Source organism: Solea senegalensis, unplaced genomic scaffold (assembly GCF_019176455.1).
Source record: "Solea senegalensis isolate Sse05_10M unplaced genomic scaffold, IFAPA_SoseM_1 scf7180000015295, whole genome shotgun sequence".
NCBI lineage: Eukaryota > Metazoa > Chordata > Actinopteri > Pleuronectiformes > Soleidae > Solea > Solea senegalensis.
The window spans coordinates 119,587-132,632 of record NW_025321287.1 but is presented as its reverse complement, the minus strand read 5'-3'; the positions used below and the strand labels follow the sequence as shown (position 1 = coordinate 132,632).

Below are 13,046 nucleotides of genomic sequence, written 5' to 3'. Positions count from 1 at the left end.
CACGTTTAAAAACTCATTTATTACGAGTCATGGTGTCGTTTTACAGAAACGCAGAGACGATTAAAAAACCAACAACAATCTGAAAACACACACACACACACACACACACACAGACACACAAAGGAAGGACGAATAAATACTTCTTTAACCAAATGTGACTGGTTTAAAGTATAAAAATCTAAAAGCGTGAGGAAAAAGAGTTGTGACCGTTATGTAAATTTGCAAAAAATGACATAAAAATATTCATGATGCATGGCGTTAAAGTCACAGTACGTACACTCACACTCACTTCGGGTTTGTGTTAAAATAAAAAAAAACGTTGACATGAAACGGGAGGTTTCAGTCGTCTCCACGGTTACCAACCGAGTAAAGCAGCTACGAGGCTAACACTTGTTAGCAGCTATACGTTAGCTTTATTTCTTCTTCTTCTTTTGTTTTGAAAATAGTTCAAAGTTAAAAGTCTTAGCATCTGGAGGAAGCAGCGACACGTTTACGATCAGGTGTTAGCGCCAGGAACCACAGAGAACACTGCGGTTGTTAGCATCTAAACATTAGCGGGTGAACTTCTTTTCACTTGACCGGCCCCTACTGACCAGGCTAGATGCTCATTGGCCCCTAGGTGGTTTGAGTTGGATCTGTCGTGGCGACTTCAGCTGGATGTGAAGCAGAAGATGCGTGAAAGTGTGCTAGCATTGTCTGTTTCCCAACCGTTGTGAAGCAAATGAGAAGTAACGACAGCCATAGCAGTGATACCAGGATGATGAGTGAGACATGACGACGAGTATAAACCGCGATGAACTCCGTCTCCCCGTCTTCACACAGATCACTGACAGAGTCACAAACTTCAGAAAAACCGAGATCCGTGAAGTTTGAGTTTAGTTTGTCGCAGTTTCAGTTGTGGTTTATTTTTACAATAATAGAGATGTTTGTCCTCCGCTGCTCTGTCCCTCTGACTGAGGACGTGACGTCCAGGGGTCGTGTGGACACACACACACACACACACATACATACACTTCCCTGCTCTGGTGTTAGTTAGTGTGTGGACGGCCGTGTGTGTGCGTGAGCATGTGCTGTTTGAATGTGTGTGTGTGTGTTTGTGTGGTGCAGAGTGCAGAGGCTCAGCGCAGGCGTCCAATCACAGCTTGGGCTGATTGTTCAGCTTCATCTTCAGGTTCTCGGCCAGTTTGTCCAGGAACTCAAAGGTGTTCAGGTAGTCGGCCCGTGTCACGCTGCAAACAGAACAAATGAACATTCATTTAAATTGACTTTGAAACGGTACAACTGCAGAGTTTTAACTTCCTGTACGTCGGAAAACCCAAAGTCTATGGACCAGAGATAATAATTGTATCTCACAAGTCATGACGACTACATTTGGTCACATCCTTTGCCGTAACACTTATGAAAGATCATAAAAAGCAGAGTCAACGCAGGGTTGAGGTTATAGAGAGACTCACTTGGACAGTCCTTTGACGCAGATGGCCAGATCCTTGGTCATGAAACCAGCCTCGATGGTCTCCACACACACGGCCTCCAGCGCCTCAGAGAAGACTCGCAGCTCCGCGTTGTTGTCCAGCTTCGCCCGGTGGAGGAGACCCCGCGTCCACGCAAAGATGGAGGCTGTGGCAGACACGCGGTTATCGTACATTTACAGGATTAAATGTAAATTAAATGGCGTTAGAAACCCCCCACACACACACACACACGCACTTTCCTCATACCTATGGGGTTGGTGGAGGTTTCTTTCCCCTGCTGGTGAAGCCTGTAGTGGCGGGTCACTGTACCGTGGGCGGCCTCAGACTCCACCGTGCGTCCATCGGGACAGATCAGGACGCTGGTCATCATTCCCAAGGAGCCGTAGCCTGGAACGTTCAGGACAAGGGAAGAGAATGTGTGAAGTGAGATTACGACAGTGGTATAAATGTATGACAGTCAGATTAAACTGCAGAGCTTATCTCAGAGTTATGATCACACTGAGCTCATGTGAGAATAAAGAGATCAACTTCTCTTCCTTCTCACACAAAATTCAAGCACTTTCAAAGACCCATGTCTATTTAGGACCATTTTCAAACAAATTCAGAAATGTTCAAGGATTTCAAGGACCTGTGGGAATGCTGAAGAGCAAATCAGGAGGACGAGACATGTTAATTTAGGGCCATTTTCAAAAACTTTCAAGGGCCTTGAATTTTTTTCCAAATTAAAAAAACTTTCAAGGATTTCAAGGGCTTGAACTTTTTTCTTCTCCAATTTACAAATTGGGGAATTTTTCAAGCATTTTGACGACCATGGGAAGCCTCCATGGGAAATCCTTGAAAGTTTTTGAAAATCACCCTAAAAAGACATGGGTCATTGGAAGTGCTTGAATTTTGAAAGAAGTTACGTTGATATTGAACAAAATTTATCTGTGGGAGACATTTGATTTTTTTTTCAAATTCCCAAAACTTTCAAGGATTTCAAGGACATGTGGGAATGATTTTCAAAAACTTTCAAGGGCCTTGCATTTTTTTCTAAATTCACAAACTCAAGGATTTCAAGGACCCTTCAGGAACTGCTTTTAAGGACTTGAACTTTTCTTTTTTAAATTGGAAAAAAGAAAAAAAAAAACTTGAAAGTTTTTGAAAATCACCCTAAAATGACATGGGTCATTAAAAGTACTTGAATTTTGTGCAAGAACGAATTGATGTTGAAGAAAATTTCTCCATGGGAGACATTTGAATTTTCTTTTTTCAAATTCACAAAATTTCAAGGATTTCAAGGCCCCCTGGGATATTTACCAAAATAACAACTTCACTTCTTTCTCAAACAAAGTTCAAGCACTTTCAATGACCCTAAATGTCTATTTTGGGCCATTTTCAAAAAAACTTTCTTTTCCAAATTCACAAACTTTCAAGGATTTCAAGGCACCATGGGAACACTGCGTCTGGAGGTCCTTCATGTCCTACCTTGTGCCACAGAGTCTGACTGCACGTCTCCGTCGTAGTTCTTGCAGGCCCAGATGAAGCCTCCCTCAGACTTCATGGCCTGAGCCACCATGTCGTCGATGAGGCGGTGCTCGTACCAGATGCCTTTGGCCTCAAACTGAGAGCGATATTCCCTGAAACACAGAGGAGGGTGGAACTCTTAGCTTGTGTTTGTCCTCCTCTGGTGGAAGACGGTGCTTGTGGCGTCTGCTCTTACTTCTCGTAGATCTCCTGGAAGATGTCTTTGAAGCGGCCGTCGTACTTCTTCAGGATGGTGTTCTTGGTGCTGAGGTAGAGCGGCCACACTTTGGACAGCGCCATCTGGAAGGAGCTGTGGGCAAAGTCTCTGATGGACTTGTCCGTGTTGTACATGCCCAAGGCCACACCTCCTGTGTCTACACACACAAACAACACATAAGTAACAACAACAATATAATGGAACAATCAAACATTTCATTTATTTTTACGTTGCTAAAAACATATTTTAATTTCTGACACGCTCCCGACCCCCCCAACATCAAAAAACGTGAACTATCCCTTTAAAAGCTGATGAAATGTACGATATCTGAGTCTTGTGAAAACATCCCTAAGATGCCAGACACGTCATGTGTTCATTAGTTTTACTTATCTCACCCTCAACTGCTTCACAACACAGTCCCTTGTATATTAACAACTAATTATATGACTGTCCCTTTAATGCTGATATGTGTGTGTCTTGGCTGACCTACTTTTTGTCCCGGCGTGATTTCATCACATTGCATTCTTACCTTTAAAGTCATGGACGACAAATTTAACCGGCTCTCCCTCTGTGGGCGTGTAGGTCATCTCCACTTTACCAGGCCCCGGCACGACGAAGTCTGTGGCTTTGTACTGAGGACAGACAGAGACAGAGGACAGACAGAGACACAGACACTGTGGGTTAATATCACACAGCAACCAGACAAGTTTTATTTTAACACATGAAACATTCTTTCATAACTATTTAGGGGGATATTCACCCTTTTCAGGGCTAAAGAATTGAATGTTTTCTATTCAAATTATTTTGAAATATTTACTTTTAATGAAGTAATTTTTTTTGTTTACTTTCACTGTGGTTTTAAACTTATTTGTGGACGGGAAAAAAGACAAAACACAACTTCAGGATACAAACTTAAACTATTTGTCTAAAACCTCATATTATTTGTGTTGGAAGTTTTTTTTCAGATGTTTTATCTTCTTAAATGTGAATATCTTTGCTGCATATAACAAATAATCTGAATATTTTTATATTTGATCAGCATTTTCTGACATTTTTAACCAAAAAACGTATCAATTAATGGAGAAAATAACAGATGAAGTAAATAATTGATGAAAATAAGTGTTTGTTTGAGCTCTAGTGTGTTCAGAGTGTTGTTATAGTGTGTTCATGTCAGCAGTGTATATTATATAACCTCCAGCCTGGTGACATTTCACCTGTATTTCTCTGCTCTGGCTAAAAACTGTTGACTTTGGCTCAGAGCCACAGACTAACCTGTAATTTATTCTTATGACGTTAAAGGCAGCATTTTATGGCCTAAAGAACAGGACGTACAATTATTGACAGAGTCGCTGGTGACAACACGACAATCTGTGACATAACCGCAGCTCTGGAGGTTTACACAAGACTCAACACGGCCACTGAGACCCAGATCTGGGAGCTGGAAATCAGCTAGAACTGTCACTTTAACATCATTTATACACCATTAAAATTGCAGCAGCTTAAAGCAACAACTGTAAATTGATAGTTCAGATTTTTTTAAGACATGTTAAAGATTTTTTAACATGTTTTGTGCTTTATTTCACCATTAGTCAGCCTTTAACATCAGAAGAATCTGACATTTTCTAAAGCACTCACTCTCCCACACCAAAGCCCATAGAGAAACCAGTGATTTTAACATCACAGCACACAGGAGTTGTTGATCCACTGCTGCCTCCATCACTAAGTTTGAATGTCTTTGTTCAGATTGACCTCGGTGACACAAAGTGACCACACGAGGCAGCAGAAGACCAGCAGCTCCTGTGTCCCTGTGAGCTAAAATCACTGATTTTCTCTCTGGGCTTTGGTGTGGGAGAGTGAGTGGTCAGTTTCCTGTTGGAAAAGTCTGTCTAACGGTGAGATAAAGACGTGAGCATATCAGACTTAATCTGACGTAGATTTTTATACTGAGACATTTAAAAAAGTTAATAAATAAAAGGATTTCTCATCCTGGCCATGTATTATAAAGTGAAACATGATATATCAACACCTGTGACAGCACATGTCAGACAGCAGTCAGTTTACCTGGTCTCCGTGGGCGTGTCTGCCGATGATGATGGGTTTGACCCAGCCGGTCACCAGGCGTGGGATGTTCTTACAGATGATGGCCTCTCTGAACACCGTGCCGCCCAGGATGTTACGGATGGTGCCGTTGGGCGAGCGCCACATCTGCTTCAGCTTGAACTCCTCCACTCGGTGTTCATCGGGCGTGATGGTGGCACACTTGATGCCCACGTTGTGGAGGCGGACCGCCTCGGCCGCATCGACCGTCACCTGGTCACCTGTCGCGTCTCTGTTCTCCACGCCAAGGTCAAAGCTTTGTGAGGGACACAAGACGTCAGAGTTAGACAGATACCAATAACTAAACTAATCCGCATTCGATTAATCAGTCTGACTGTTTAAATTTGAATAATTTGTGGGGTTTTTTGCGCCATATAAAACTTTTTAAGAAAAAGATACATTCATCACCTTAAGGACGAAAATGTGCCCTCCCTTAAACGTTATTTATCTATTACTAGTGCTGTTTTGAGTTGTTAAAACAAGTTTCTGTGATTTTTCAGCTTCTTAAAAGTGAATATTTTCTGGTTTCTTTGCTCCATAAAACAAACAAATCATTCAAACTGAATCATTTTTGGTTTGTGGACAAAAACAAGAAATTTGAGAACATTGTCCTTTTAAAGGTTTAACAAACACTGATCAAACATTTTAAACATTCTCAGACATTTTTGAACCAAACAGCTCACCAATTAATCAAGAAAATAACAGATTAATCAATGAATCAATTAAAATTATTGCTAGTTTCATCCTTAGTGGACAAGTTTCTGTGAATATTTCCCAGTTTATTTGCTTCTTATAAACAAACAGAATTAAAATTCAGTTTCAGCCTGACTTTGATTTCATTTCTGTTTCGGTTTGAGTTATGATGTGGTTTTTATTATCTTGGTTATGGTTTGCCACACCCTTCTGGATTTTCAGCCCAAAGACTTGAATCTTTATTCCTCTTTTTAATGAGTAAATGCTTTGTGGGTGAGTTTAAAAGTGCTTTATCCTCTACTGAAAATGAGACAAAAGATCCATAGTTTACGATAAGAAAACCTGCTCCACGTGTTCCAGGTGAGGACGTGACAGGAGGAAACTTTCTCCATCCGAGGAACTCAAAGAGTGATTATCATTCCCTTCAAGCAGGAGCCTGCACTCAGGCCACAGGCTTTGTTCAAGAGCACCAGTGACCTCTTACCCACTTTTCTAACAGCAATCCCCCCCCCACACACACACAAACACACACCGAAAAACGACACCAACACACACAACAATAACACGCTAAACAAGTAATGAGGACACAAACGGACAGAGACACAGAGAGGATTCACAAGGTTTTCAATGAAAGTGAAGTTTAGGGACAAAACGGCATCGCGATAAATATCAGTAAACATAAGTCGATCGTGGTAAATTTGCATCATTATTACATGTTTAAATATAGAAAAACCTCAAGTGATGATTATTTTCATAATCCATTCACAATGAATTATTTGTTTGGTTCATAAAATGTCGTTGAAAAAAGAGAATCCCTGTTTCCCAAATCTGTGAATAATGATGTTTTCAAATGTCTGTTTTTTGTCCACAGGGTTCAGTTTGAATGAATTCTTTGTTTATTTGGAGCAAAAAACCTGAATATTCTCACATTTAAAAAGCTGAAAAATCACAAAACCTTGGTTTAAATTCTGAAAAAGCACTCAAAATAGAATCGATTCAATTTTTGGTTGATTTATTTTGCGTCAGTGTAAATGGAACCAGATTATGGAATAATCTCGACAGAAAAGCCCAAAAAAACCCAACTTAATGTGATATGTCATTAAAAAATATAATTAAAAATGTTGTAAATGACTACCCATTGCTAAGGGTTAAATGCACCACTAAACAAGTCAGATTCCGTGTACGTGGCAATAAAGACTGGTTCTGATCCTGATTCTAAACAATGTCACCCTTCTAATTTACATTTATTCCAGTATCACGTTAAGATGCTTTAAACAGAGACTGGGAAAACCGGATCTCTAGTTTGTCTTGTTTACACTGAGTTCTCCTGTTAGGAGAAGCAAACGCATGAATGAGTGAATGTAATGAAGTGGTGTAAATTGGGGTGGAGCTGTCGAACGTGAATCTCCACTTCTTCCTCTGACCTCGCTGCTCTTCTTATCTCCTGGTTGAACTTTGTTCAGGGTCTTTTTTTTTCTTTACATGAAGTTCAGATGACTGATGCTTTCATTTATGATGATGAACGTCGTCTAAATACTGTCGAGTGCAGACGAACAGTCGCCACGCAGGGTTTTAGTTTCCGTTTTATCAGGTTTCCAGTGTTTTCGTCACAGTTTCCTGTGTTTTGTTATAAAAGTGAGTGATTTATTACAACGCAGGTTTTTGAAACACATGTGACGACACGAGGTGTTGAAATAATATGACTGAAGGACATTTTGTAGATCAAAAAAGTCACAAAATGTACAGTTTTTCTTCAAATTTGTTCAGAATAACGTGTAAAGTTGGTGAAAATGTTTCTTTTCTGTACATTTCAACATCGTTATGTAGTTCAGCAGCTGAAAAGCTCTGTGTTCTAAGAGTTAAATACAATAAAATAAAAATAAAAACCTAAGTAACACAAACACAACACACATACAAGGAGTTATTGTTGTTAATATGATGCATAAATCTACATTTGTTAACATTGATATCATGGTTTCATAGCAAACAAAATACTTAGCATCGAATTGCGAGGGAATGATCATTTTGACGTCATAATTCTCCTCATTTTAAAGGTTTACTGTGATCTTTGTGCAGATGTGTGAGGAACAAAGACGTTCTCTTCAGTCTGGAGAATAAGATCAAGACAATAATTCATCTAAGACATTTTGACACACATTTTGGCTGATTTCATTTCTAATATCTACAATATCTCCATTACGATTTTTAAATGTCTAAACAGAGGCTATAAAGTGTCCTTACCTATAGACACTCTGATGATGTTTTACTATATAAACACACCTGAGCAAAACCTACTTTTAAAACAGGATTAAAGTTGTAACATTTGGAATGATGTCACAGTTCAAAGTTGTGACTTCTGCACATGTAGAACACGTAAATGGATGGAAAAGTACATTTTGTAAAAGCTTGAGGACGTGACCTACAAACACACACACACACACACCCCAGGACGTCCCCATGAAGACTTGTCTTGTTTGGTTTCACACTTTCTTGCTCTGACACCTGCTGAGTCGTGCTCACCTGTGCAGCTCCAGCTCCAGGTAGGGGAAGATGAGCTTCTCCTTGATGAGCTCCCAGATGATTCTGGTCATTTCGTCTCCCTGCATCTCCACCACAGACCCTGCCTTGATCTTCTTCTGAGACATCTGATGATGATGAGACACACACACACACACACACGTAGAGATAATCATAATTAATAAAGAAATTAATCCAGAACACAGAGACAATCATATTTCACTACAATAACACACTCTTTTATTTATTTTACTCGTACAAATGTACTGATTGATTTTTATTACAAACATGGTGAGAACCTCGTTCTTCTCCAGCTGTTAAAGCAGTTGCAGATTAATCAGATGACTAAACTGTAGAGAAGACGTACGTGCACATTTATCATTCTGCTGTTTAATTTAGCAACTGATTCAAAGTAATCGATTAAACATTGTTGTGATCAAAAACTTTGCAGCTGCACGTAGTTGGACTTTTTCGTTTTTCAACACTTTATAAACACAATAAATGAATGATTGTTTCCCTTATTTAAACACTATGAATACTAATTAGTTGCAGCTCTGAGACTCATATTTCCAACGAGCATAAACGCCGCGACAAACAGAGAAAAACACGAGCGAACAAATACATTTGTGATTTTAAATGACGGTCACTGATCTGTCGCTGCAGCACTGACACGGAAAACCAAAGAGTGTTTTTTTACTGAATGAATTTGTTGTAGACACACGGAGCAGTGACTCAGCACACGGAGCAGTGACTCAGCACAAGACAGAAACAAAGCACATGATTTAACTCCAGGCACCGCTTTTATTCTCTTCTTCAAACTATGATGAAGAAAAAAAGAATCGACTCCTTCACGCTTTCACAACTTCACATATCTGTGCTTTCTCTGTTGCAAAAGTGAGCAGATCATGGTGTGATGGGAGGAGACTGAGGCAGCTAATGACAGCAGATCCCGAGGAGGAAGGGAAACACAGACCTGAGTGTGTTGTAATAGCAATGCTACTGGTCATAATATAAGACGAGTATTTATCATACTTTTTTTTTATTTAAACATGTAAACGTGCAGTAAAAACTGCTTCCACAGGCAGGAACTTCAGTGTCTCATTGATGTTATTGGTAATTATCTGACTCTCTCATGCCTAAAAGGTCTATTACACCAGGTTTTGAGGTGGTTCAAAATATCACTTTGGTGATTTATCGTCGTCCTTCCTCGTGCAACACGATAATTAAAGGCAAATATCCATCTTTTAAGTCACAAATGAAGGCGCTCTGAAGTAAAGTGTCTCATTAAGGCTGTGCTGCTCAAACTTTTCACGGTAAAGTTTAGTTTTCTTCACTTCAGATATCGTGACGTTTCGTTATATGATTTTCTAGACATATTGATTACGACAGAATCGTTGTATCGTGACAGTATTGGTATTGCGGACAATGTATCATGTACCATATGAGTTAAACTGTGTTATTATTATTATTATTTTATTTATGTTCAACGACAATAAAGGTTACTCTATTCTATTCTATTTAGTTGTGGTTTAGTAACTCCTGAACGGAATTGTCGTATCGCGATATTATTGGTATCGCATGTTGTATCCCTGGGACTCTAGACCTCTGGTAGCCCAAGTGAGGGCTGGGTCTGGTTATTTTGGTATAAATAAGTACCAAAGCGAATATGTCGTCTTGATTTCAACTCAGTAGAAACTAATTCCCCAATATTCCATTCAAAATACCACAGATAACAGACTTTGACAAGAGATAAAAATCATAATTTAACAAAAGCTGGACCTCTGAACAGTACTGTAATTATGCAGTTTTACATTGAATTCATGCAATAATTCAAATGTTTGTGTGTGAAATAGTGTAATAAATGCCACTAATAAGCTAGTTACAAACAGGAAGTGAGTACGTAAAAGCCGATGTTACCTGCGCTGGACTCGGTTTGAATGAAAAGCTGTCATTCATTGTGAAGCTTATTCACACACACATTAAATACAATGACGTTTACGTTTAAAGAATGAAGTTTGAATGGTTTATTTCCGTGCTAACAGTGTTGTGTCGCACTTCAACACGGTCTGATGTGATGTTTTCCTGCTTCTTCGCCCCAAAAACACGGCTTTTACTCCGTGTTTCTTACCTTGTTCGGTTTAAAGAAAGGTCCGCGACACAAACAGCGAAGAGGTTAAGAAGAGGAGGAGGAAGAGGAGGAAGAGGAGAGCCGTGCCGAGCCGTGCTGAGCCGATGAACTGCGAGCACAGAGCGGCACAGAGTCTCAGTCACACCGGCGTCCGCCTCCAGAGCTGAGGAGCGGGGCGCTGACCAATCACAGACGAGCAGGGAAACCGCGCTTAGCCAATCAGACGCGCCCACGCTGGAGCGAGGGGGAGGGACTTGAGTGCATGAGAAAGAGATCAGAAGATGCTTTTAAACTGACACACGCCATTTTAAAAATTAACTTATAAAATGTACAGTTTATACAAAAACAGATCATATATATATATACATATACATTTATGTTGGTAGGGCGTGTTGTTGTTTTTGTATTCGTCAATTGTCTATCTGCAGACATGAAGGGGGCGGGGTTTAATGTTGCAGGTGGGTCCCCTCCCGCTTAATTATCAATTTATTTATGTAAGTAAAAAGAAAAATGTATACAAATAAGTAAATCTGAAATCAGTAATAAAAAATATGATGTCCTTTTTGAAATGAAATAAACAGCAATTTTACTTAAATGGGTAAATAAACACTTTTGTGGTTGTTGTCATTTCAACTGGAGCTGCTGAATGGCACTGGAGCTGGACTCTGACTAAAGCTGGAGGTGGACTACGGCTGGAGCTGGAGCTGGACTGAGGCTGGAGAGGCTGGAGCTGGACTGAGGCTGGAGCTGGACTGAGGTTGGAGCTGGACTGAGGTTGGAGCTGGAGTGGCCTCTGCCAGCCTATTAAACTCAGAATGTAATTTTTGAATGAACTCTAGAGTCCCATTTGCCGACCAGGAGCACGTGACAGTGGGGCGGGACTCCAGGTGTTGCCAGGTGGGTCAGGTTGGCTGGTTTGGGATCTGTTTTCAAACATAGATTGAGAGGCTCATTCGAGAAGTTGATGCAGGTATGTCATCCAATCAGGCGTCACTTTTTAGCCACGCCCCCTGTACTGCCTACAGCTGCCGATTGGTCATTAGTAACTGTCAATCAGTGGCTCAGGTTGATGCCGTTGCTGTTGTTTGTAGCAGGTGAAGTGGAGATGAAAAAATACCGATAAACAAATAAAGTCGAAAGTTTTATTAACGTGAGTGTGTGAGTGGAACTGTGTTTGATTCATTCATGGACGGAACTGTTCTACAAAGTTACCAACGCTCCGTCCACATGTTCTGCTGATGTTCTGCTGATGTTCTGCTGATGTTCTCCTACAGACTGTTCTTCATTTAAAGGTAAGGTTACACACACACACACACACACACACCTGTCTGTCTGTCGAGATATACATGATAGTTATGTCTATTTAAGTGAATTCTGTTTATAGAGTTATTGTAAATATTATATTTTATATAATTGAGGTTGTAAACGCGTATTGCGTGCGCACGCGCGCTCTGGGTGAATGTGTGCGTGTAAACGGATCACATATATGTCATGACAAGTGCTTGTTGTTGTTTATTCGTTCTTATTTCCACGGATAGTCGTCGTCACGTGAAGGTGTGTCATGTGACAGCCTGCTTCCGTCGCTTGTGTTCTCTGGTGTGTGTGTGTGTGTGTGTGTGTGTGTTGTAATAGTTTTAAGATAACGATCAGATCTTTTTTATTATTAATAATAAAGACTGTATGTATATTGACATTTTAAAGCTAATCACAAAGTGTTGCCCATATTTAAAATAGAAAACAATTCCTCCTTATTATTGGAGTTATTATTATTTTTTCTATATATATGTACATACTGTATATATGTACATACTGTATATATATATGTATATATATATGAAATGAATGTGCAAATATATGCACTTACATAAAAAGATAAACTGTCAACATTAGAGTGAACACTAAGATGAAATGTTTAAAAAAAGGTGAAAGTCTAAATAAAAACCTGGATAATTATATATAACATGCATTTTATTTTGATCAACTTTATTGATACAGCCTGTGACGTCATAAACACAGGTTTTACAGTGTGTACAGTAAGTGACCTCTGACCTTCTACTGTGAAATTAAGTTTGATCATTTGTTAATGTAGACGTTTGTGTTTTGCTGCTGGACTTCATCAATAATCTCTTTCATGTTCTTCTTGTTTTATCTTTATTGTATTGATGGTTCTATTTGTTCTTGGATCAATATAACATAATATAACATAATATAACATAATATAATATAATATATCACGTTATATCAGCAAAGACAACGAACGCACTTGGTGGATGTAATTACACAGCTTGACCAGCAGGTGGCAGTAATTGAGTATGCAATGATTGGCTTTTCTGAGCCATGCATTCCTGATGAGAAGGAAACTTTATTTATTTTAATTTGTACAAAACTGGATTAAAACTTAACCACTGATTTGGTC

At 39.6% G+C, this 13,046-nt stretch overlaps 1 protein-coding gene across 1 annotated transcript; it reads right to left on the bottom strand.

Moving 5' to 3' along the window:
* idh1 (isocitrate dehydrogenase (NADP(+)) 1) lies at positions 1–10,780 on the bottom strand. The gene is made up of 9 exons (XM_044017320.1): positions 10,631–10,780; positions 8,506–8,630; positions 5,257–5,548; positions 3,725–3,827; positions 3,175–3,352; positions 2,940–3,091; positions 1,719–1,859; positions 1,455–1,617; positions 1–1,229 (listed from the first exon to the last, which is right to left on the bottom strand). The coding sequence occupies exons 2-9, from the start codon at positions 8,628–8,630 to the stop codon at positions 1,136–1,138; spliced, it is 1,248 nt and encodes a 415-aa protein (XP_043873255.1). The 5' UTR covers positions 10,631–10,780; the 3' UTR covers positions 1–1,135.
* Positions 10,781–13,046: the final 2,266 nt, after the last annotated feature.

Bases quoted from the DNA above. Each gene is read 5' to 3' on its own strand.
- idh1 (XM_044017320.1), bottom strand. From the start codon at position 8,630: ATGTCTCAGAAGAAGATCAAGGCAGGGTCTGTGGTGGAGATGCAGGGA. The intron at 3,353-3,724 runs GTAAGAATGCAA...TTGTGTGTGTAG, and splicing joins TGTCGTCCATGACTTTAAAG to ACACAGGAGGTGTGGCCTTG. The intron at 1,230-1,454 runs GTGAGTCTCTCT...TTCTGTTTGCAG, and splicing joins TGCGTCAAAGGACTGTCCAA to CGTGACACGGGCCGACTACC.